Genomic DNA, 27,131 nt, shown 5'->3' on the forward strand with positions numbered 1-27,131 from the left:
ATTACATAATCATTTCATTCATATTCGTTCTATGTATTGTCCCCTCTGTGGTGTCCTGTTTGCTTGTTTGTCCCCCCTCTATGTTGAGCCCTTGTGGCAATAATAAAGAGAAGGGCATTTTGGAGTCTAGCGAAGTACGTCGTGTGAACAACATTGATTTTACCTCAGCTTCGCTAAATTGTATAAAAGTCGGACGTTAAAAATTTTGTTGTTTTTTTTTGTACAAAATCAAAGCAAAAAATCATAAACATGGAAGATTTATTGGCTTGTGTGCTGCAGTTGCAATATATGTGCAGAGGTTTACATTTTAGAAGTAATTGTCCTTTTAAAAATCGTAAATGTTTTGAGTGTGGAAAAATCGGATATGAAAGCTCACATCGTATAGCGAAACAAGCAAAAACGGGTCAAATACAAAACATTCTAGAAAGAATGTATTGTTAACAAAAATTTTAAACGAGGCTCAGAAAATGAGATTCGCCGAAGTGCAACAGAAGCGGTATGTTATGTGATATTGCTTCTTGGGCCCTGTGATGAACATCGTCTGCGAGTACATTTAAAGGTTCCTGGTTGTGCGGATCTGGGAGATCTGTGAAGCTTCTAACGGAGATTTCTAAGACTCCTATCTTTTTTAAAAGACAGGAGAGGCAGTGTGGGAAAAAAAAAAAAGAATGCGAAAGTTGGGTGTGAGTTTATATTTTAGAGGGAAGGCGGACGGGTAGTAGGTGAGAGATAGTGGAATACGGTCGGTGGAAGTGCATGAAGATGGTAGGAGAGCTGCGGTGCGGTTGATGGCTCGGGCTCGGTGGAGTGCCGGCTCAACAACTGATGGAGGATACCCTTACTTTAGAAAAAAAAACTGTCGCATCGTTTTGCAATGGGATTCGAACTCCGAATCGATGCGGCAAAGTATATATATATATATATATATCAACAATCAAGGAACGGCCATAATAGGCCATTCACCCACTAGAAATAACAGCCAAAGCTTCAACCGCAAATAAAGATCAATTCCGTAAACAGGAGAAAATTTAAAAAAACATTTACCCTGTAATTTCTTGTACGATGCACCGTTTCGTCTGCTGTTTAATGGTAAACTAACCTGATTAAATTAAATCAAGCCAATCTTCCATAGGCCCTCAGATTCTTCAGCAAGAATAGCCAAGTCGGAACAGATATTTTCACGAGGCATTTCCGACCCTGCCAAGGCAATATCTGACCTAAAATTTTCAAATCGTCGCACTCGCGCCAATTTATCGGCAGCAAATAAATATAAGCCGTCGATTCCATTACGGAATTAACCAGAAAATTCATAATTATATATATATATATATATATATATATATATATATATATATATATATATATATATATATTATATATATATATATTATATATATATATACCGGAGTAAACACATAAATGTGAAACAAGGTGGAAAAAAGAGTACTCAAATACCAGTGGTAGAGTAATATGCTTTATTTTAAGCAGCAGAAAATTCAACAAAATCTGTTACTCTGAGTTTCTCATTGCCGTTCATCAGACAGTTTTTGCTAGAATGGAACATATATATTAATTCAATCTATACTCTTACAAACGCTACACCTTTAAAAAGAAATGGACTTGTTTGATTGGCCCTTTAGAAAAACGGTCAATCTTCGAGCGATAAACAAAAAGGTCAAAAATATATGTATATATATATAAAAAAACTTATAAAACTTATAAAAATTATAAAATCCGAGGAAAAAACCGAGGAAAAAACCTATTGCCGTTAATGAAGACAGTACAAATTAATGCATAGAAATTAAACCTGTTATAAATACTGCAATACATATTTATATTAAAATCCACATATATATATCAACATATATATATCAACATATGTTGATATATATATGTGGATTTTAATATAATATGTATTGCAGTATTTATAACAGGTTAATTTCTATGTATTAATTTGTACTGTCTTCATTAACGGCAATAGGTTTTTTCCTCGGTTTTTTCCTCGGATTTTATAATTTTTATAATTTTTATAAGTTTTTTTATATATATATACATATTTTTTGACCTTTTTGTTTATCGCTCGAAGATTGACCGTTTTTTCTAAAGGGCCAATCAAACAAGTCCATTTCTTTTTAAAGGTGTAGCGTTTGTAAGAGTATAGATTGAATTAATATATATGTTCCATTCTAGCAAAAACTGTCTGATGAACGGCAACGAGAAACTCAGAGTAACAGATTTTGTTGAATTTTCTGCTGCTTAAAATAAAGTATATATATATATATATTTGGCTTGTGTGGTGCAGTTGCAATATATGTGCAGAGGTTTTTACATTATATATATATATATACACTGGCCGAAACCTATCAAAGGTGTGTGTGTATGCGTGCGCTTTTGGCACCTTGATATGTTTCGGCCAGTATTGGACCAGGCCATGTCTAACTTAATACCACTACCTGGCAAAGTCACTCATATCAGGAATCGAACATGGCCCATTCGAGGAGAGAGCTGCTGTTGACGGAGACCACAGAGAACAACAGCATTCAGAGTTTGCAGGTGAAATGAGGTGCCTATGTCGAAATATGCCTTGTAGGCCACACACGTTTTAGCAGATGTTGTTACAGAGTATTTTTTTAGTCTTCTCTTGATAAATTCACCGCAGACATAACAAAATCCATCAGTCAGATCATTACAATCTCTTGACGCAATTTGGGACAGCTACAAGAAAACCAAACTAAAGAGTCTATGTTTCCTGAATCCTTTTATTTATAGTGCATTCAGTGTTGCCAGAATGTTCTAGAAATAAATATAGAGATCGGTTGTCCAATATATATATATTGGTAAAAACGGTAAGATAACAAAAGAAAGAGACCTCGATATTATGTAAATAGAGGAAATTTATCAGTAAATGTAATATGTGACAATTATTCGGTAGCCAAGATAAAACTCTGAGTTTTGGATGCCGAGGTGGAAATCCACGCCACCATCTCTTCAGTTATCCAGCCATCGGAAAAACGCTATGAAAAATGACCGTTATATATATGTATATATATACATATATATACATATATATATATATACATATAACGGGAAGCTTTATGAAAATAAACAAAAGACGAAGGCAGGTGGAAAACAAACGAACAATTGTATTAGTATGGCGCTCAGGAAATATAAATAAAACAAGTCTTTAACGTTTCGAGCCTACGCTCTTCAACAGAAAGATACACAGAGAGAAAAAAAAACACAGAAAGAAGGAGAGAAAAAAAATGCGTGCAGTAGCTAACGAATCAACATGGCGATCTGATTTCGGCCAGAGGTCAAAGATCAAACATGAGACGCGAGAGCGAAATAAGGGGAGATAATAGGGTTGATAAAAGGGTTGAGGGACCAGCTAATAGTGCGTAGGAGGGGTTTGGACGTGTGTATGTATAGGGTTGGTGTATGTATTAGTATGTATTAGTATGTATAAGGGTGTGTGTGTGTGTGTGTGTATGAGAGAGTATTAGTGCGTAGGATTGGTCTGGACGTGCGTATGTATGGGGTTGGTGTATGTATTAGTATGTATTAGTATGTATTAGTACGTATTGGTATGTATAAGTGTGTGTGTGTGTGTATGAGAGAGTATAAGTGCGTATGCGGGGTCTGGACGTGTGTATGTATAGGGTTGGTGTATGTATTAGTATGTACTAGTATGTATTAGTACGTATTAGTATGTATTAGTTGGTGTGTGTATTAGTATGGCACATCATATGTGATGTGATGTGTAAAGTCATGTGGTGTAGTGAGAAGAGGGGGAGGGGAAGAAGAGGGGGAGGGGGAGGAGGGGGATGAAGGAGGAAAGAGGGAGAGGGGGAGAGAGAAGGGGAGTGAGGGAGCAGAGGGAAGGGGAAGAGGGAGGGAGAAAGAGGGAAGAAGGGAAGGGGAGTAGGGGTGAAAGGATGAAGGACTGAAGAAGTAGGGGTCGGGGGGAAAGGATAGGTGAGGAGGGGGAGAGAGTTGAGACCAAATGGCGTATAAGAGCGAAGAGAGAAGATTAATTCCTGTTCACGGCGCAAACGGGAATCCGGATGGCCTCTGTGTAAGAACAAACCGAACACAGATAGGTGTTGCAAGGAGTGACCGGTGGAGCGGAAATGGCGTGAGACCGGTGTGTCGTTCGCAAGGTGGATGTCACGAAGGTGTTCCGCGAACCGGTCAGCCAAGCGGCGTCCCGTTTGTCCGATGTACAAGGAATTGCAGAGAGAGCAAGAGATGCAATAGATAATATTGCTGGAGGTGCAGGTGAAGGAGTGGATGATGGGATAGGGTCGATGGTGGGTGCTAGTGAGGCGGGTGGTGTTGGAGAGGTAAGGGCAAGTGCGGCAACGTGGGCGGGTGCAGGGGAACGAGCCGGGTTGGGAGGTAGGGTCAGGGAAGGAGCTATGGACCAAAAGGTCTCGAAGGTTGTGGGCTCGTTTGAAAGAGGGGAGGGGTCGGTTAGGGAAGAGGTGTGAAGTGGACGGGTCGGACTGGAGATGACGGAAAGCTCGAAGAATGGTGCGTTGGAGACGTAGGGTCGTGGGGTGGTAAGTGAGGGGAAAATGGAGGCGGGAGACTACAGGGCGGGTTCGGGGAGAGAGAGCAGATACACGGTCCACGGACCGTGCTCTGGCAAGGGCGGTGTGGATAGTGGTGAGGGGGTATCCACGTAGGGTGAAGTGGTGAGCCATACGTTGAGACTGAGTCTCAAAGTCATGGTCGTCACTACAGAGCCTACGTAGACGGAGGAATTGGGAATAGGGGATGGAAAGCTTGGTGTGTTCTGGGTGGGAGGAAGAGAAGTTGAGGTATGAGTGTGAGTTTGTGTGTTTGTAGTGAATGGAGGTGGTAAGAGTGGAGTGAAGAATGCTAACCGAAATGTCGAGGAAGGAGACAGAGGTGTTGGAGATAGTGGAAGTGAAGTGGAGGGCTGGATGGAAAGATTGGACGAAAGAGAGGAAGGAATCTAGATGTTCGCGGGAGAGTGAGGTGGCACCGATAATGTCGTCAATGTAACGACCATATAGTTCAGGAGTGGGACTACGCACACACAAACACACATTAAACAGTATAATTATTTTAAAAACATTAATTCAGATTACAACTTCATATAGGCGCAGGAGTGGCTGTGTGGTAAGTAGCTTGCTTACTTGCCACATGGTTCCGGGTTCAGTCCCATTGCGTGGCACCTTGGGTGAGTGTCTTGTACTGTAGCCTCGGGCCGACCAAAGCCTTGAGTGGATTTGGTAGATGGAAACTGAAAGAAGCCCGTCGTGTATGTGTGTGTGTGTGTGTGAGCGTGTGTGTGTGGCTTGACAACCGATTTTGGTGTGTTTACGTCCCCGTTACTTAGCGGTTCGGCAAAGAGACCGATAGAATAAGTCCTGGGGTCAATTTGTTCGACCGAAGTCGGTGCTCCAGCAAGTAAAAGAATAAACGAATAAATATTTCAAGATCAAAGCAATTAGGAAACCACACTTAATGACCAAAGACAAACAAAAGTCTGAAATTTGTTACATGGTGATTATCGGATTTTGTTAGGGCCCCACGTGGTGATGATGTGGATTGGGAAAATGTGGGTAGAAGGTGATGTGCCAGCAACCCTCTTCCCCTTATTGTAAACAACAACACAAATAACTACGCAGCCATGGTTGAAACAAGAACAACAAGCATTATTAAAAGACAAAAGAAGCATGGTCATTCCTTATTCAAGTGACCTTATCTTATCACCCGTCACTTGTGTACTCATAAATTAGTTTGATAGCTGAGCTCTGATTGGCTGTAAGCAAATGATTTCATAACTGGGGTCCGGAACTCTCGTGCCAAAAAATATTTCGCGTGCGGCCATGCTGGGTCACCGCCGATATTTTGAAAGATGCTTATAACACTTAGGTTTCACTTAGTGATCACCCATTTCAGTAGTAACTAGTCTCGACGTTGTATAACTTTCGTGATCAGACGACGACAATTTTGTTCTGCATCATACATAACACACACACACACACACACACACACACATACTAATAATTGAAACGAGGTAAAGAACAGCAAGCAATCCCACTCAGCAATTTATCCAAAGCGCTAAAGTTTCCTGTCAGCTCGTCAATAACGGTTAAGATACATGGACTCAATTCTGAGGGAGATAACTCGGTGCATAATTAGGGGAAATAATTAAGGTTAATTTTATTAGAGTTATTTCCCCTAGTTTTTATTTCTTTCTTGTCTTCACTTCTATTTTATCTTTTTTATTTTGAGCTGGAGAGGTGTGCCCATGCTGGGGCACCGCCGTTATTTTCAAAAATGTTTACAGCACTTAGCTTTTTTAAGCGATCATCCATCTGAACACTAACTAGTCTCGATGTTGTTTCCCTGCCTTGATCAGACGACGACTGTTGGATTCCGCGTTATATAATACACGTCATACATTTCGTCTGCTACGTTCTGAGTTCAAATTCTGCCGAAGTCGACTTTGCCTTTCATCCTTTCGGGGTCGATAAATTAAGTACCAGTTACGCACTGGGGTCGATGTAATCGACTTAATCCCTTTGTCTGTCCTTGTTTGTCCTCTCTGTGTTTAGCTCCTTGTGGGTAGTAAAGAAATTGGATTTTGTTTGCCGCTAAGTTCTGAGTTCAAATTCCGCCGAGGTCGACTTTGCCTTTCATCCTTTCGGGGTCGATAAATTAAGTACCAGTTATGCACTGGGGTCAATATAATCGACTTAATCCGTTTGTCTGTCCTTGTTTGTCCCCTCTGTGCTTAGCCCCTTGTGGGTAGTAAAGAAATAGGATTTTGTCTGCCGCTAAGTTCTGAGTTCAATTTCCGCCGAGGTCGACTTCTCCTCCTCCTGTTTTTCCTCCATCTGGTGTAGCCGTTGGTGCCAAAACAATTTTTTCTTTCACAATATAGTGACTTTCATCAAAAATGTCGTTTGAATACCGTTGTTTAAATTGTTCGAAGAGTTCATTATCGATTCTTGCTAATCGCAAGTGCGCCGGTTTTCCTTCGATAGGTCCAATCACAGTACATTTCATCCGTGTTATCAAACTGTGTAACATTTCATTTTTTGTGTTATAGGAGACAATTTCTTCTCCTTGTATATGTTTATGCGAAGGGTTGTGTGTCGGTTTCGCTTTCGAAGTGGACGGGGTATTTTTTTTTCTGTGTGTGTGTGTTTTGCAATGATTCTTTACGTTTTCTTGTAAGGGGGAGGTGAGTCAGAGCCAAGGGGTTTTTTCCTTTTATGAGTCACTACTGTATAATCCATTTCTTCACTTGAAGTTCCTTTCTCTTTTTCTGTTATATTTTCTGTTGGTTTATCTTTCTCTTGCCTTTTCCTGGTTTTACTTATTTCTTCTATCGGTTTGGTTTTTTCGTATTTCACCTTTTCCTCTTGTTGGTCTGTTTCCAGTTGGGGAGGGACCTCTGCTTTCTTTTGCGTCGACTTTTTTATCTTCTCGCATTCGGAGCGGACGTGGCCCTTCTCACCGTATTGAAAACATCTGAGCCGCTGTCCCTCCACCGACTCTCTCGCGCTCAGTCCGTCCCCTATGACAATCCTGTCTGGCCTGGATTCAAGCGTTCCATTCGAAGCTTGAACCAATAATTCTAATGCCTGGCCCCTCCAGTTAATTGCCTCTCTTGGAGAGAATATTCATCTCCTCCTCTGCTGCAAACCAATACACATCGAACCCGGACGGAATTTCCTCAACTGTTATTTTCGCGGTTCTCCGGCCGAGATACGTTGGTAATAACAAAATGTCGTCAGTTTTCAGTGTCTGTGTGCACATTTCTTTAGCTACTTCGGCGCTTTCAAATTGCGCCTCTATTGTTGCAATGCGTGGGCCTTTACCGACATACTTTATTTTTCCCCAAATGGGAGCGAGACATTTTTCAATTAATTCGGTTTTCAATGCCATAATGCGTTTCTCCTTTCTGTTGTAAGTTTTGTAAACAACCGTTCTCACTGCAAGATTTTGAATTATATCTTTGGGTGGAACAAGCCTGGTTTCGTTTCCGCTTCGTTTTATTAAATTTCTGTATATAAACAGGGTTTTTTGAAACTTCTAAATCAACGAATTGACCGCCAACGACTTTATTTCCTTCAGGGTTAACCTGTTCCGAACAATTATTTTCTTCCTGCATGGAGATTTGGTAAGTCGAACCCTGCATGGGTCGCCTTCACAGCGTCGTCTACAATACGAGAGAAATAGTTTTAAAGGGCAGGTAAACCATAATTCCTTGAAAATAAATTGTCTCCCTTAGAACACAACTTCCATTGTGCGTGTGTGTCGCAATTTCTCCGCGAATCGTACTTGTTCCAGTCATTAAGTTGCGGCCATGCTAGAGCAGCGACTTTGAAGATTCTCCGTCAAATGAATCGACCACAGTACGTTTATTTTTAAACCTGGTATTTGTTCTCTCTTTCTATTTTGCTGAAACGCTAAATTACGGAGAGGTAAACAAACCAACGCTGGTGTTTTCAGGCAGTGGGGGGGGGGGGACAAACACACAGGTGTGTGTGTGTGTGTATATATATATATGCATATATACATACATATATGTACGCGTAGACGAAACAGGGACAACTGAAGAAGGGGAATGTTCCTTGTGTTGCATGTCTTGTACTCTGTTCTTTCGTTGCTTGAAAAAAAGTTTGTTTCCATGTTTTTGTTGTTTTCGTTTCTCATTGTGTTCAACGTTTTTTTTTTATGTCCTGTATGTATATATGCATGTATATATACATATATGCATGTATGTATACATATAGATGTAGGTATGTACATATATGTATGTAATTACTAGCAGTATCGCCCGGCGTTGCTCGAGTTTGTAAGGGAAATAACTATATAAGCATTTTTAGAGAGTTACTTCCCTTCTAGATGCCAATTCGGGCTTTCTTAGCCATTTCTGTTTTGGTGTCTTCAAGCCATGAAGTCGTTGTTCTAAAAGAACGCTGGTCTCCTTGACAACGCTTTACGACGTTGATTTCCATACACTCCCTTCCCCACAGCTTCACGAGGGAGGGAAGAAGGGGGAGAAGCAAACAGGTGCAGGTGTCACCATGGACGCCAACTCCGCCGCCATCGACACACGAAAAATTATGCATTAAAATGGAATAAAAAATGATGTTAAATTATTTTTTAAATCGTAGACTCATCGTAGACGCGTGCTAATACTCAGATGGGCTCGATATTAATCACGACTATAAGATACCCGAATTTGGTTAAACTGCACCGCAAAATGTGGGAGTAGTTAGGAATCTAAATCGAAGGGGACAGACACTCACACAACTACAGTTTTATATATATAGATATGATCGAACGCCACGCGTACTTTTCCAAGTATATATATCCATACGTTCTTCGTGCCATTTATAGATTATGAGAAGGCCTTCGATAGCGTCGAAACCAACGCAGTGCTGAACTCGCTGCAGAGGCAAGGAATCGAAGCGCAATATGTGCAGCTGCTCAGAGAGGCAAATTCCGGATGCACCACCGACATAGCTCTACTGTCATCACCCATACGAGTGCCGGTCGAGAAGGGAGTGAAGCAAGGAGATACAATCTCCCCAAAACTTTTCACTGCATGTCTCAAACAGATCATCAGAGGCAGATGTAAGGGCCAGATGGCAGGCGTTTAATGGCATAAGGGATGTGCTCAAGGGAAGGTTGGACAGGACAACCCACGCCAACCTCATTAACAGTGCAGTTCTGCCTGCAATGTTGTATGGTAGTGAAACATGGGCTACCACAAAGAGAGAAGAGCAGAGACTGGTAACGGCTCAAAGAGCCATGAAAAGGTCAATGCTTGGTATCTCGTTGAGAGAGCACATAAATAGCAAGATCATCAGAAAGAAGTCCGGCGTGAGAGATGTCATCGCTGAGTATACACACAGCAAGTATAGATGGGCTGGACACGTCGCCCGGCTCACTGATAATCGGTGGACGCACGCAGTTGTCGAGTGGTACCTGCGTGAGCGGAAAAGACCACCTGGAACACCTCCACGAAGGTGGAGTGACGATTTCAAGAGTACGATTGGGGATCACGTGGATGAGAAAGGCGCGATCCAGAGAGGAGTGGACAGCGTGCTGTGACCAGCGGTGTCAAATGGACGCCTGACGGACTGGTCGGTCAAAGTGATCAAAGCGATATATCCATACACGGACATATGATGGGCTTTTCTTTTCCATCTGCTAAATCCATTCACAAAGCTTTGGTCGTCCCAAGGCTATTGTAGAAGACACTTGCCCAAGGTGTCCCACAGTGGGATTGAACCCAGAACCATGTGGTTGGGAAGCAAGCTTCTTACTCCAAGGCTTAATGATCAAACAAAACAGTATGGGTTGCCTCTGTGCATTGCTTTTGTCAACTATGAAAAGTTCTGGGCCCTAAAAATGAACTGCATGAAATCCAAATATGTGGTCCAAAGACAGCACAAAGATGAAAAGCAGAGGGAGTAATGAAATCGGGGAAGTAGAGGGTTTGTTGGACACAGCGTGAGACGACTGTTGTTATCGTTAGGCCTAACTCATCGTAAAGTCAATACCACCATGACCGATATCCAATCTACAGTGGAGAAGGCTAGCCACTGGATTTGGTTAAAAAGAGACGATGAGCGATGGCTAGAAGGATATTGAGTTTAACTTCATAACCAGCTGATCTAGCAAGTGGGGCCTCATATCAGTGAGGGGGGCCGGTGCGCATTGATGCCGTCGAGAGGTAGGACACGAAACGGCGCGCATTCTCTCCTGATGACCCCATACACTTGCTAGCTTCTGGTATACAGAGCTTTTGACTGGTAGCACTTGCATGTGCAAGTTGTTTGCAAGACATGCACTGAGACATGGATATTGGAATCACAGGAACAAGGGTGAAATGTGTTTAGCTTGATAAAAGTTGTGCTTAAAGCAAATCTGCAGAAGACTCCAGTTTCTTCAATGGCACCATCTAGTAACATCAATCCAATATCACTGGTACTTTATTTTACCAAGGATGAAAGGTAAAGTTAGTGTTAGTCTTCTTTTGTAATCCCATTTGCATCTCAGATATTTTATAAGGATATTAAATCTACCTCAGAAGGATAAAAGATGAAGTCAACCTTAGAGAGATTTCAACATGAATTGTTGAAGGATATAAAATACCTTGTGGTATTTTAAACCAATTCCGGTAATTCTGTTATCTATTGACATGTTAAAAAAAACCACCACCAGTTTCACCAAAAATACAACAACACAAGACAGTTTAACTAATTCAACTTTATTTTAAACCAGAAAAGTATTAATAATAATGATGTTAATAATAATAATGTTCTAATGTTGGTTGTTTTGCAGACATAAACAATAACGTGATGATAAGGTGCACTGAATATCATGGAAAGGGCTGAAGGGGTCATGTCCTCAACAGATTTGATGGAGACGATGGGGAGGGATAAATAAATAGAGGGAAGAGAGAAAGAAGACAAAGGAGAGAGAGAGAGTGAAGAACTAACCAATATATATACTAGGGTACTATGTAAGCACCTGCTTCACTAAAAATAGAAGTCAAAATACTTTTAAGTCACAGAAGAATCACAAAATTAATACAGGCATGATAGGAAAAAATTCCAGTGAACAAGAACAGCGTCCTACCTCTGCAAGAGGAATCCTGTGTAATTTGATGTCATGATTTCGAATTTAGCACCAAAGGTGCCTGAATCTCCTGTCTAATCTGCCAGGGACGGCTACAAGAATTTTACCCTACTATGCACGTAAATGCATTTGAATGGTCAAATACCGTGAAATTTTTTATAAATAAATATAAGAATGATAATATTTATATTGATAATTTAATAAATTAATAATTTGCCTACATGGCTGTATGCTTGTGGCCACTAACGATATTATTTTTAGAAATATTGTTGTTCTTATATTTATTTATAAATAATTTCACACAATTCATTTGTTTCAAGCAAGAGGCAAATTCTCGTAGCCATCCATGGCAGCAGATCTGAGTGAGGAGATTCAGACATATTTGGCTCTAAATTCAAAAACATGACATCAAATTAATCAACATTCCTCTTGTATCCTTGGCAGAGGTAGAATGTTATTCTTGTTCATTAGAATTCTTTCCTATCATTCGTGTATTTTGTGATTGTTCTGTGGCTTAGAAGTATTTTGACTTCTATATTTTGCAAAGCAGTTGCTTATATAGTACCCTAATATATACATACAATTTATATATATATATATGTGTGTTATATATATTTTATTAATTTGCCTATACGGCTGTACGCTCGTGGCCACCAACAAAATAATTTTTAGAAATATTATCATTCTTGTATTTATATATATATATATATATATATATATATGAGAATGTGAAAGAGACAGACATAGATGTAAACACAAACACACGCACATACATGAAAAGAGAGGCAGTTTTAAAGGCAGTGCTCCAGCATGGCCTTAGTAGTTCATGGATAAAACTAAAGAAACCAAAAGATAGACAGGGCTTGCTCTGTATACTTGTATATGTCACATACCATGACTGCAACATATGTGAGTGTGTAAACAAATATACACACACAAACATGTATATAGTTCAAATTTTTAGAAAAATAAAAGATGAAGACAGGTGTAGGAACAACAAGCAAGTGTATTAGTTTGACACCCAAGGAAAATGGCAAAGTCTTTTATGTTTCGAGCCTATGCTCTTTGACAGAAAGGAACAAGAGGAAATAAATGCAGGGAGAAGTGAATCACTGAGCCCTAACAGGGTTCAGTGGTTCAACATGGCATATATATATATATATATATATAGACATATATATATATAGACATACAGGGCTCAATGTGTATACTTGTAAAAGTCACATACCATGAATACAACATACGCGAGTGTGTAAACATAACTATACATACATATATATATATATATATATATATATACATATATATATATATTTATATATACACATACATATGTAAACATACATATACAAGCTCATACTTATGTAAACACACATATACATACATTATATATACATACACGTAGGCACACATGTAATTGGTTTTCAGCTGGAGAACTTGAAGATTTTTAGGGTATAAATAATAATGATAATCCTTTCTACTATAGGCGCAAGGCCTGAAATTGATTTCATTGACCCCAGTGTGTAACTAATACTTATTTAAACGACCCTGAAAGGATGAAAGGCAAAGCTGACCTCAACGGAATTTGAACTCAGAACGTAGCAGCAGACAAAATACTGCTATGCATTTCACCCGGGGCACTAATGTATTCTGCTAGCTTACCACCTTAATAATAATAATAATAATGGTTTCAATTTTTGGGACAGGACCAGCAGCTTTTGAGGGAATGGGAAAGTTGATTACATCGACCCCAGTAATCAACTGATACTTATTTTATTGACCCCGAGAGAAACAATGGCAAAATCAACCACAGTGAATTTTGAACTCAAAGTGCAAAGATAAATCAAGGGCTGACCACAACTTCTATAAAGAAGTATACAGCATATGCAGTTTCAAGCACCATGGGCAGCCTTCAACTGCTGTTTTCTATCCAAGGGGCTTTTCAACCTGTTATTTACAGGCTATTGTCTATAGTTTTATCTACTTTGAGTTCTGCAGTTACAAACGAATTATTTCATGTTCTCTCAAAGTTTCTAAATTCTTACTTACACACCCACTACACACACACACACAGAGGGTGTATGGAAAGTAACTAGGCATTAGAAATTGCTTGTAGAATTTTTAGTATCACTGAAGTCATGACGATAACATTTTCTAAACAGGCAACACTAATGGGGATTTCTTATCTTCTTGTCTTATTTTCCAGATGGTCAGTTGCTTGACCGTTCAGGAGTGAGCTAAGATAGCAGCACATTATGAAGTGTAGAATTTCATTGTTTCGGTTCAAAGATGGTGGCATGCATGGAAAGGTAAACATGCAACACTATGTCTGGGGACGATAAAAAACTGTTAAGCAAAGCTGATGACCACAGGGTGTTTGAACGATGCAAGAAGAAGTGGCCGTCCAACTACATCCCAATCAGCGGAGAACGTGGCAACAGTGCAGGAAATGTTTAATGACATCCTGCAAAAATCAACATGTCAAGCAGCTCGTGGAAGGGGACTAACAAGACATACAATACATATGGTGTTGCATAAAGAATTGAATCTTTGTCCATGGAAAGTCCATTGCATGCAGGCTGTGAAGACTGTGACCTCAGAAGTCCCGATCTCACTCCATGTGATTTTTACCTGTGGGGTTACACAAAAGAGGTGTACAAGACAAAACCTCACACACTTGAGGACTTGGAGACACGGATTCAGGAGGTTCTCAATGATATCCCAGATGATGTCCTTCAGAAGGTCGTTCATTCTATCCCTGGGGCCATTTGAGGTGCTTATGTTGAAATATGAAGATTTACTTTCATTTTCCCATGTAATAAAGAACATGTATCATTTGTTTCAATAAATTTGGAAAAGGAATATGGATATAATTACCAATTTTTAATGCCTACTTACTTTTCACCCACACTGTGTGTGTGTGTGTGTATATATGTATATATATATATATGCATACATACACAAATGCAAATATAAGCGAACATATACATTGCTTGCTCCCTCACCTGTTTTCGTCTTTCCTCTTTTGCAAATCTGAAGATATATATATATATATATATATATATATATAAACATACATATATATATATATATATATATATATATGGAGAGAGAGAGAGAGAGAGAGAGACATGGACATATATACATATAGCAATACATATATATATGCACACACAGAGGCACATATACACAGACATAAACATCAACAATAACAAAAACAACATGAATATGAAAAACACAAAAAAGTGTAGAAAAGTTATTTTTTTTCTTTGTCTTCTTTTTTTAATGTTTTTTAAAAGAAAATCCAGAGAAATGATGGCAGGGAGGAGTTATGTACATGTATGTATATTGGTTGGTGGGTGTATATTTTTACGTGTTGTAATGTGTCAAGGGTACAAAAACCATGTGTAAAATGTAAACTAATGTATGTGTGTGTGTGTGTGTGTGTGTGTGTGTGTGTGTATAGATACATGTGTATGTATGTGTGGTGTATACATAATATTGCATATATATTTGAAGGGTGGTGTATGCATTTGTTAGCTTGAGTATATATATGTATGTGTATATATCTTTGCGTGTGTATCTATGTATACACGTACACTCACACACACACACACATACCAATGTATCAGACAGGTGCTACGTGTGTGTGTTTATATAAATTGTGTGTGATGAGTGTATATATTTATATATACAAAAGTTTTAAAACACTGCCTAATCTGTGAAAATTTTACAACTGAAAGCAGACCAACAGCTTTTCTCCCTCTCTGGGGCACCATGTCCAACATTCCCTGCTTAGTCAACAGCATCCATGTCAGTGTAAGGGAGGCTGGTGCAGTTGTACCGATTGTCCAAGGGAGGGGGAAAACTGTCGTCATCAACAATGACGTCGCTGGTAGCCGAGTGACTCCAGTTCAAGGTAGCATTGCCAACAGCTAGTTTCCTTTCAGATACATCAGTGCTGAGTTGTAACTCAGGCATCTCCTCTGTCTTCATGGCCGAGCACGGGCCTTCAGGCACTGTCTTGGTGTTGGTCGCCGTTGTCAGTGCAGTCGATGGTGTGGCATTGGTCTTGTTCAGGGGGCACCCCCCAATGACGCCACTGGCAGCGCTGCTGACCGCATCTGACATGATACCGGCCAGTTCCGACTCAGACATTGGAGGTGCATCGTGGCGTCTATAGAAGAGGAGGTAGGCCAGTCGGGTGACAACATTTTTCTCCACCACAGGTACTACGTGACTATCATCACAAAAGCGCCAATCTGCAAAAACAATAAAATAATAATAATCCTTTCTACTATAGGCACAAGGCCTGAAATTTTTTCGTGGGGGGACTAGTCAATTACACTGACCCTAGCATTTCACTGGCACTTAATTTATCAACCCTAAAAGGATGAAAGGCAAAGTCGACCTTGGCGGAATTTGAACTCAGAACATAGTTAAACATATTGCCTGGGATGCTAACGATTCTGCATGAAAATGATGATGATGATGATGAAAATATTATTATAGGAAAATATTAGATTTATAAGCCCTAAAATTCACTCCATAATTGCCCATAGGCATATGGCATAGTGGTTAAGAGTGTGGGCTACTATCCCCAAGATTCCGAGTTCGATTCCAAGCAGTGACCTAAATAATAATAATAGTAATAGTAATAATAAAACAACATAGAAAAATACATTAGGAATGAGAGCCCAGGTTCGAAATTTCCCCAAGACACCTGATGAAGGCTGGAGGGTATATCAGCTGAAACGTTGTATTAACAACAAACAAGATGAGGACAGATATCCATCAAATGTAAATAATGTAAACAAAATGCTGCCAAACATTTTGTCCAGTTTGCTAATGATCTGGGCAGTTTGCCATTTTAATAACGGTGGTTTTAAATTTTGGCACGAGATTAGTAATTTCGGTGTAGGGGGTAAGTTGAATACATTGACCCCAGTGCTTAACTGGTACTTGTTTTATTAATCCCAAAAGGATGAGAAGCAAAGTGAACTTTGGCAGAGTTTGAACTCATAGTATAGATAGCTGGAAGAAACACCACTAGGCATTTTTTCTGATGTGTTGACAATTCTGCCAACTCACCAACAATATCAGTAAAATATAATAAAGTAGTGGGATTTAATATAATCAACTGAAATTGCAGAGCAGGGCCCAAGAAAATGGCAACTGGAATCAGTGAATATTAAAAAGTGATTGACTGTACATACCAACTTCATTCTTGAAGGGTGTGAACTTGTCAGCACACCGGACATAGGATGTGTAGTGACCTCCCAGAAGTCCACCAGTGTGGTTAATGACTCCATAGAGATCATAGATAGTGGACGTTTGGCTGTCTGGACGGTTCCCTATGAAATAACAGGACATGTCAAGGCCCCTGCAAGTATAAAAAGGAGATATATATATGTGTGGGTACTATTTAAAACAGTTGTTGTGAAAGATAGATAAATAGGTAGTGTTGTCACCTTAGTAACTAACAAGTTTTGATTAAAAACACTGGAATTTTAAGTGCAAGTCTGCCAAGGCAATGCAACAGACACTTCAAAAAAAAAGACTGTGTGTGTGAGATAGACTCAATCATCAGTTTTGTCATATGAGGATCCAACAACCTACTCTTTCTTTGCCAGTCATAATGCTTATGTCAAATGTGACATTTAAGTCCCACCAACTATTTGCAAAGAAGCTCACAGATCCTGCAAATATGAGGATTACAGGTCAGTGCAGGTGGTATATTTGCAGCTGCTTTTCTCCTTTGCCTTGCTTCCCTGAAACCTGTTAATGCTGGTTGCAACAAAGTTTCTAACACCATTTTGACACAATGATCTCAAAGGTTTGTGAGATCACAACCTTTTGCTCAAAGGTGTTGAGAGCTATCTTCACTGCCAAGACATTACTCTTCAGCTTGTCCTTCTATCTGAGCCATGGTCGACCAACATTCTTCTGCCCATTTTCAAGCTGGCTGTACATGAGGACTTTGGGTATTCTTTCATCACTCATTCTGATGACAAACAAAGTGGTGTCAAATTCCAGTTTCAAACAAGTGGTGGACTATTTAATCCAGTGTTTTAAAGCCACAACACTGCTACACACCAGCATCATTTGGGATCTATGTTTTGCAGATGCTGCAGCACTAGTAGGGACCTCCTTACAGAAAGCTCAAGAACTTCTACACTGGTTTTCTGCTGCATGTAAAGCCTTTGTTTTGACCATCAGCATAAAGATGGAAGTAATATATATATAATACATAGTTTTTTTTAATTGTGTGTGTATTATTTAATTTTTGATTTGAAACTCATGTGCCAGTGTCACATGAAAAGCACCTGTGCCCATTGCAATGTATAAAACACCCAGGCTGGTGCCACGTAAGAAGCACTTGTGCTGGTGTCACATAGAAAGCACCAGTGCTGGTGTCACATATAGAACCCCCATGCTGTCGCCACATGAAAAGCAACCGTACTGGTACGACATATGGAGCACCTGCACCAGTGCTATGTGATTCGAACCTATGACAGTGCATACAAAGCACCCGGTTCACTCTGTAAAGTTGTTGGCATTAGGAAGTGCAACCAGCTATAGAAACCATGTTAAAACAAACAATTGGAGTTTAGGAAGCTCTCCTGTTGGCCAACACCTGTCAAGCCATCAAACCCAGCTTGGAAGAAGAGCGTTAAATGATGATGTTCCTGTGTGGTTTGTTCAAGCAAAAACCTGACAATTTTGACTCAAGGCAGAAACAGTTTTAACAAAAGAACTGAACTGTTGATGCCTTGTATGTTTGTGGCTTTAATGCAACTACAAGACTCTTTGAATTTTGTTCTGGTTCAGAACAAAAAAAGAAAGTCTCCAAAGGTTTAACTAGTAGGTTTTATGATATATGGTCTAATATGTATTGATGCTAGCCTATGTGTGTGCATATATATATATATAAATATTCTTTTATAAATATTCTTGTATCAGCCATTTGACTGGAGCACCGCCTTTAGTCGAACAAATCAACCACAGGTACTTATCCTCTTAAGCTAAACTGCTAAGCTACACATACACACACACATATATACACACCGGGCTTTTTTCAGTTTCCATCTACCAAATCCATTCATAAGGCTTGGGTTGGCCTGAAGCTATAGTAGAAGACACTTGCCCAAGGTGCTACGCAGTGGAACTGAACCCAGAACGATGTGGCTGGTAAGCAAGCTACATACCACACAGCCACTCCTATATATATATATATATATATATATATATATATATACATACACACACAGACATATATACAGCGTGTGGTGAATAAATTCTCATCACATTTTAACAGATACATTTACCAAAATTGCATAAATATACCTTGAAATACTAAAGAGTAAATTTATTCAATAAAATCGACATTGGCTTCAACCATGGCCTCCAGACAATTCTGGAATCTCCTGCAACTCTTCTGGTCATTATGCTGTCATAATCCTTGCCTTCAGTTCATCTCTGGTGTTACAAGGAGTTTTGTTGGTCTCTTGCTCAGCTGTGCTCCACACATAATAATCAGTGAGTGGTCAGCTCGAAAATGGTTTAAATGATTTCGCAGTGAAGACCTGAGCCTTGCTGATCATGAGCGTAGTGAATGCCCAGCTGTCATCAATGAAATTAAAGACCATTGTTGAGTCACAACCATGTAAAACCTCTTGAGAACTGGGAAAAGAACTTCAAGTTAGCCAGAAAACTGCCTGTAACCATTTGGATGCAATTGGAAAATCAAAAAAGCTTGACAAATGGGTACCACACGATTCAAATGAAAATCACAAAATGCTCTTCCCTTCTTCTCCATAACCAGACCGATCCTTTTCTCAACTGTATTGTAAGTTGTGATGAAAAGTGGATTCTGTACAATAAAAAACGTTCTTTGCAGTGGTTGAACCAAAATGAAGCACCGAAAACATTCCCTAAACCCAAGCTCTTCAAAAAAAAGGTTATAGTGACTGTTTGGTGGTGTACTGCTGGACTCTTCTTAAAACCTGCAAAAACCATTGCTGCAGAAACATATTACCATGAAATTACCAAAATGAATGAAAAACTGCTACTCCTCCGTCCCAGACTGGTCAACAGAAGAGGGTCAATCATACTTCATGACAATGCTTGACCACATGTTTCCCTAATGACACTCCTGAAGTTGAGGGAACTTAGCTACGAAGTTCTCTCCCACCCAGCTTATTCCCCAGGCCTTTCTCCTACCAACTACCACTTTTTCAAGCACCTTCATGTTTTCCTGCAAGAGAAGGAGTTCAATAATCAAACCAATGCTGAAAGTATGTTCAAAGAGTTCATCAGCTCCAGAACTCCGGAATAAACAAACTTGTAACTCGTTGGCAAAAATGTGTTGATTGTAATGGTACTTACTTTGATGAATAAAATTTCCACATTGTTGAAATATATTGTGATGAATTTCATGTTTCAAAACATTGATTACATTTTACTCAGCCAGATATATATATATGAAACTTACCGGGTGGGGAAGTGTACCATTTTATCCACTTTGTCCCTCCAGCTGAGATGACCATATGAAAACCGCTTCAACTGTATGATCAACATTCGGGGTAGACGCCATATAGACATCTGTTTAGTGGCCTCTCGGTGTTCTGCGCACTGGGGACAGTACCTGGGTAAAGACAGAGACAAAGGGTAAATACTTAGATATCTATCAAATCTGCACGTCCATACATAGATTTCTAGTTTTTTTTTTGTTTGTTTATGTTGTGGTTAGCAAAAATGAAAGAGCTCAATAAAAGTAGTCCCCTTTTGAAAATTTCCAAGAGGTACCCCGACCCCCGGTGCATATCACACAATATCCCCAGCCTTGTTTCAGGATCAATATGAGAGAGGTTCTGTAAAAAGTACCGATGCCAGCACCATGTAGACAGCATCCATGCCAGCACCACCTAAGAAAGCACCTGTGCTGGCACCATTCCCTGATCTTGAAGCTACACACCCTGTTGAGTAATGTTACCCTACAGGTCCTTCTGACTGGTCCCATCACAATTGTACTCTTTCAGTAAGTACAACATTCATAACATTCTCCCATACAAATATCACTAATCAATTAAAACAAGGTAACTGGAGGGAAAAACAAGACAGGATGGTCACAGCTGGAATGATTCTGATCATCAGTCTGCTTGGTCAAAGTTGACCTTAGCTTAACCCTTCAGCATACAGATTACTCTCTCAAATGTGATGCTTATTTATTCATATTGTTTGGAATTAATTATGGCTTATCTTCTAGCTTTGAGATTTCAATGATGTGATTGTTAATTTCTAGAATGGCATTGAATGGAAGAAGGTCTAAGGATGAATGTAAAACAGCAAGAATATTGGGGCTGGATCTGGCTGGTCAAACCCTTTAGCACTCAGAGTTCTCGGTCAAGTGGAATGCTTATTCATTCACATTGATTTATATTAATCATCAAAATCTCATAGCTTGAGATTTTGAAGATGATGATGATGGTCATCATCATCGTTTAACGTCCGTTTTCCATGCTAGCATGGGTTGGGCGGTTCTAGTCTGATTTGGCAGTGTTTCTACAGCTGGATGCCCTTCCTAATGCCAACCACTCCATGAGTGTAGTGGGTGTTTTTACGTGCCACCTGCACAGGTGCCATGGGAGGCTGGCAGTGGCCACGATCAGCTGGTGCTTTTTATGTGCCACCGGCACATGTATCACAACTACAATTTCCACTCGATATTTATTTTGATGTTGATGTACTTGACTCATCAATTGATTCATATTAATCATCAAAATCTCATAGCTTGAGATTTTGATGATGTGATTGTTTATTTTTAGAATAATATTGTAGGGTAAGCGTGAGAGGTCAGATCTGGCCAGTCTGAAGATAATACAGGAAACTATTTTGGCTGAATATGGCCAGTTTAAATGCTAAGGGATTAAGCAACAACAATACCAACCACATGTGACCATCATCTGACAAATGAGAAACCTGTACTTGTTCAGTCGACTTGCCAGAAATAACAGCCAAATCTCTCTCAAATCACATTCTATTGTCTTAAAAACCATCCAACCGCCTCTCAAGCTTCTTTGATAACGTCCTTATGAGAGCTCAAAATCTCTCGTGGAAGCGTCATCCAACCAAAGTACAAATATATGGGAAACTACCACCTGTGTCATCTCTTGTGAAAGGTAGAAGAGTCCAGTTTGCTGGACATTGTTGTAGAGCTGAAAACGAGGTCATTTCTACTCTTCTCCTCTAGAAGCCATACCAGAGGGCGCACACTCTCCTACCCTGATGTAATCTCCAGGGATACAGGCATCCAGCAACAGGACCTCCGTAATGCTGTGATGGACCGTGAAGTCTGGCGTAGCATGGTAAATTCCATTGTCTCGACCACGGTCGAACAGTGATGATGATGATGTCTTAAAAACTACTTACCAAGCCTCTTCTTGGCTGAGGACTTCAGGTTCAGTGAAGAGATTCAGACAATGATCGAGTGAAATATCACCAGTATCTGCAACAACAACAACATCTATAACAAAGAGATCTATTTTGACACAAGGGCAATATACATACAAGACATTAGCAGTACAGTAGACTATGGCTGTCACAAGCTGGTGCTGTGCTACATTGAACACCCACACTGGTGCCATGTATAGAGGACCTGTGCTGGTTCCCCATAAAAAGCAATCATGCCAGTGCCACATGTGGAGCACCTGTGCAAGTGCCATGTATAAAGCACCAAAGCCTTGTGAGTGGATTTGGTAGAAGGAAACTGAAAGAAGCCTGTTGTACATATATATATATATATATATATATATATATATATAAATATCGTGTACATTAGAACACATTAAGAGGCTTCCAAATAGGAAAGCCTTGTGCTAGAAAGAGCAGTAGAAAACTCAAACCACTAATTAAGGATTAATTCTTGAAAGGATTGAAAATTAAAAACGTTTACCATCTCCTTTAGTTCTTAGACCATGGTTTCTAACTCATTCCAGTAAAAAAATATTTACTGAGGCTAGTTTTCATCAGTAGGGAACCTTTAGATTTCAAATATACACACAACTAGATCCACATGTAAACCAGCTGCCTGTATATTCTAATTTTTCAAAACCACCGCATCGATGCAGTTTATTTCCAGCGACAGAGAGGAGGCCGGTAAAATTTTGAACAAATCTATCAAAAAATATTTAAACATAATAAATAATATTAGGGAAATAAGAATTATTATTACCAGTGGCCACTGGTAATAATAATTTCTATAATTCTTATTACCCTAATATTATTTATTTATATATATATATATATATATATATATATATATATATATATATATATATCAATGCATGCGAGTTTTTGTCTGTGTTTGTCTCTCACCACTGCTTGACAATCAGTGTTGATTTGTTTACATCCCCATAACTTAGTGGTTCAGCAAAAGAGACTGATAGAATAAGCACCAGACTTTACAAAAAGATAGTAAGGGGTTGATTCATTCAACTAAAATCCATCAAGGTGATGCCCCAGCATGGCCACAGTCTAATGACTGAAACAAATAAAAGAGACATATAGTACATCTTATGTATACAAACATGTATGGTTGCTATTACCATAGTTCAGTTTGCTTTCAGTATGGTGCTTAACCCTTTCGTTACTGCATTTATTTTGAGATGCTCCGTGTTTCTTTCAGTTATTTAAAATATAACATAGAATTTAGTAAAACAACTTAATTATCATTAAGCTAGTGTTAGGAACATAAGTTGTGACTAAGATTTGGTGGAAGATTTTAATTCAAAATTTATGAAAACAAGACATTTGTATTACAGAGCCAGCTGGGTTGGTAACGAAAGGGTTAATCAACTACTATACTTAGTAACATCCGTTGACATGTTTACAAAGTCAGAAAAAAGGCACAGCTCCCATGACTTTCGGAGACATTTTTTCACGCTAAGAGTTGCTGAAGCATGGAACAAACTGCCGGCATCGGTTGTTAGTTGTCGGAGCACTGCATCCTTCAAAACTTCAATGCTTCCTGAGATTCGCCAACACTACACCTGATTTTCTCCCCTCCATACACACACAAGCATGTATCTGACTCATACATTGTTCGCTTTCCAGACATTTGTACATTACTGCATGTGCTTTATACGCACTTTTGATAAGTTGTGGTGCACCTGAGCACTGTATACAATAATTTCATTATTATTATTATAACATTGCCAGTTATGGAATACAGGGCAATTGTAGGAGAAATTATGATAAACACAAGTTTATATTACACTGTGTAACAAATTTCTCTCCTTGGGTAGCAACTGTTATTTCCTATTTGCTTACCCATAGAAAGTATGAGAAATGGCTAATATTTCCTTCAAAATTTGCTTTCCTTATGTTTATTCAAACCTCAAAGAATCCCTCTCAACACATGGCTAGGATGCTCCCCAACAACTCCTGCTCATTATGAGCTAAGGGACACACTCAATTGGTTATGTTCAAGCAATTCTGTGGTTTTGAGCAGAATATAATGCGATTTCTGCTTCAGTAGCTCGGATCTGAATCTGTATGAAATATAATGGCAGTTTCAAAACACTGATGTCCAGGTCGTCACAAAAGCACAATTTGAAGAGAATAGAAGTCACCTCCTTTGATTTCTAGATAGAAACAAATAAGAAATAACAACAATCGAAGAAAAATACAATTTTAATTTTGTTGTACAGTGTTATTAGTTCCTACGTATGTTTCACCATTGTGGCTGCTTAACCAGAATGGATTATCATGTTTTTTGTAACTGAATGCAATAAATGAAATCCAAAGCAACACTTACCATCCAATGACTCCAGCTGAACAGTTTCATCATCATCACATTCCTGAAAAAGAAGAAAAACAATGGAATATATACATACATCTTTATTCTTTTTATTTTTAATTATTCTTCCACTACCACCCTCACACACTACATACATACCTGTTCACACACACACAGAGTTTTTATACATTAGAATATATAAAAACCCTTCACCCATACATCATACATGCAGATGTGGCAGATGAATAGGTGCAATAAACACCGAAGATGTACAAAAAACAGATTCCATCACATGCCAGGGGGAAAACTACAAGTAGTTGTTAGTTTCTGTTACCTGGGTGACCAAGTCATTAGTGGGGGGTGGTGCTCTTGAGAGCATAGCTGCTAGAAAAAGAATAGCCTGGGCAAAGTTCGGAGAGCTCTTAACTCTGCTGGTAACAAAGGGCCTCTCACGCAGAGTGAAAGGTAGGCTGTATGATGTCTGTGTGCAAACAGCCATGCTACGAGGTAGTGAAACATGGGCTGTGAATGATGAGGACATGTGTAGACTTGAAAGAAATGAAGCTAGTATGATCCGCTGGATGTATAATGTCAGTGTGCATACATGAGAGTGTAAGCACCCTGAGAGAAAAGTTGGACAGAAAAAGCATCAGATGTGGTGTGCAAGAGAGATGACTTCACTGATATGGTCATGTGATGCATATGGATGAGGAAAGCAGTGTAAAGTGTCACACCCTAACAGTGGAGGGAACCTATTGAAGAGGTAGACCCAGGAAGACATGGGATGAGGTGGTGAAGCATGACTTCACAGAGGCAATGGCAAGCGACCAAGACTTTTGGACAATATGCCGTGCTTATGAAGACTTGTTGAGCCAAGTGAAATCGTAGTTGTGACCGATGCTAGTACCGCCTGACTGGCACCCATGCCGGTGGCACGTAAAAGCACCATTCAAGCATGGCTGATGCCAGTGCCACCTGATTGGCTCCTGTGCCAGTGGCACGTAAAAACACCCACTACACTCTTGGAGTAGTTGGTGTTAGGAAGGGCACCTAGCTGTTGAAACCTTGCTAAATCAGATTGGAGTCTGGTGTAGCCTCCTGGATTGCCAGTTCTTAGCCAAACCATTCAAATCATACCAGCATGGAAAGCGGACGTTAAACGATGATGATGTTGATGATGATCCTTTGGGGCTGGAAATGCTAAAGGGTTAAACAACAAACAGGGGTTACAGGTATATATCATAGCAAAACTATAAAGCAAAAGTCAGGAGCTTTGCCCCCTTCCCATCACCACTACAAAAAATAGAATAGTACGTACCAATTCCTTGGACTGGACCAATACAAAACGTGGCTGTCGGTCGTTGTTCTGCCAATCCATTGCCAAAAACTTCTTGTTCTTCAAATCAAGTGCTTCGTCGCCTAACAAGATGAAACATAGGGTTGATTAAGTATCTGCTAGAAAGAACATGCAAATCTCCCACATCACATATCCAATTGACATAAAAGTGAAGGATATGTTGGATGATGTAGTCCTAAATATACTGTGTCTAAAATGAATAAAGATGGGATGGTCACAGGTGGAACATCTTTGTTTACAGGTCTGCTGGAGGCTAAACAACATCTATAGCAGTGATTCCCAAGGTGGGGCGTACGCCCCACTGGTGGGGCCTGAGAAAATTCAGGTGGGGCGCGGGGCATAGACGTGGGCTGTGAAAATATTGATAATTTGCTCGAAGCCAAGAGAAACCGGCTTGAGATTACAAAACGTGGCGATTTACGACTGAAATTAATAAAGTTGTCTCCTCAAATTAAAAACTTGTGCTGTATGCATCAGGCACAGGGTTCTCACTAAATTAGTCGAGCTGACCGTCAAATAATTGAACTGAAAAAACGTGTTTCTTTATTCTTTATAAATTGACATTTTTTAAAAACATGAGAAATCGTAATAATTTTATCGATTTATTGGGTGTTATGCACTTTCAGTGCCTGTTGTTTCAATTCTCAAACTATTTTTTTGTATTTTGAATACAATTTTTTAATTTTTGATTTTTTTTCAATTGTAAGTAGGCCCACATGTACTTGTAAATGTGAGTGGACATGGGAAAAGGTGGGGCATAAAAACTTTTGCTATGAAAAAGTGGGGCGCCGGGAAAAAAGGTTGGGAAACACTGATCTATAGCCTGCTGATAGTAACTAGGATCTTGTACATTACATAATGTAGTCCAAAGCACACTATGTCTTGTTAAAAGATGGGTTAGTCACAGCTGGAACATTTTTGTTCCCGTGCCGGTGGCATGCAAAAAAGCACCAACCGTTTGTGGTTGTTGCCAGCCTACCCTGGCATGTAAAAAGCACCATCCGTACGTGGTCGATGCCAGCGCCACCTTCACTGGCTTCCGTGTCGGTGGCACGTAAAAAACACCAACCGTTCGTGGCCGTTGCCAGCCTACCCTGGCACCTGTGCCAGTGGCACATAAAAAGCACCCACTACACTCACGGAGTGGTTGGCATTAAGAAGGGCATCCAGCTGTAGAAACACTGCCAGATCAGATTGGAGCCTGGTGCAGCCTCCTGGCTTCCCAGACCCCAGTCAAACCGTCCAACCCATGCCAGCATGGAAAACGGACGTTAAACGATGATGATGATGATGGGTCTCTTGGATTAGAACTGTCCTGGGGCTAGACACAAA

At 39.7% G+C, this 27,131-nt stretch overlaps 1 protein-coding gene and 1 long non-coding RNA gene across 2 annotated transcripts in view; both read right to left on the reverse strand.

Moving 5' to 3' along the window:
* Window positions 1-11,256: 11,256 nt before the first annotated feature.
* LOC118768126 lies at window positions 11,257-14,661 on the reverse strand. Its single transcript, XR_005003997.1, has 2 exons — window positions 13,628-14,661; window positions 11,257-13,590 (listed from the first exon to the last, which is right to left on the reverse strand). It is a non-coding gene; the product is annotated as an uncharacterized LOC118768126 (long non-coding RNA).
* Window positions 14,662-14,824: 163 nt separating this feature from the next.
* Window positions 14,825-27,131, reverse strand: part of LOC115225149 (ubiquitin carboxyl-terminal hydrolase 19) — a 91,606-nt gene continuing 79,299 nt past the window's right edge. The window contains exons 22-27 of the mRNA XM_029796101.2: window positions 25,761-25,861; window positions 24,461-24,503; window positions 22,075-22,150; window positions 20,138-20,290; window positions 16,860-17,026; window positions 14,825-15,905 (exon numbers count right to left, since the gene is read on the reverse strand). Coding sequence (XP_029651961.1) covers window positions 15,439-15,905; window positions 16,860-17,026; window positions 20,138-20,290; window positions 22,075-22,150; window positions 24,461-24,503; window positions 25,761-25,861 — 1,007 coding nt within the window. The 3' untranslated portion in view covers window positions 14,825-15,438. The remainder of the gene's footprint in view (window positions 15,906-16,859; window positions 17,027-20,137; window positions 20,291-22,074; window positions 22,151-24,460; window positions 24,504-25,760; window positions 25,862-27,131) is intronic.

The sequence above is a fragment of the Octopus sinensis genome, linkage group LG27 (genome assembly GCF_006345805.1).
Source record: "Octopus sinensis linkage group LG27, ASM634580v1, whole genome shotgun sequence".
Taxonomy (NCBI): domain Eukaryota; kingdom Metazoa; phylum Mollusca; class Cephalopoda; order Octopoda; family Octopodidae; genus Octopus; species Octopus sinensis.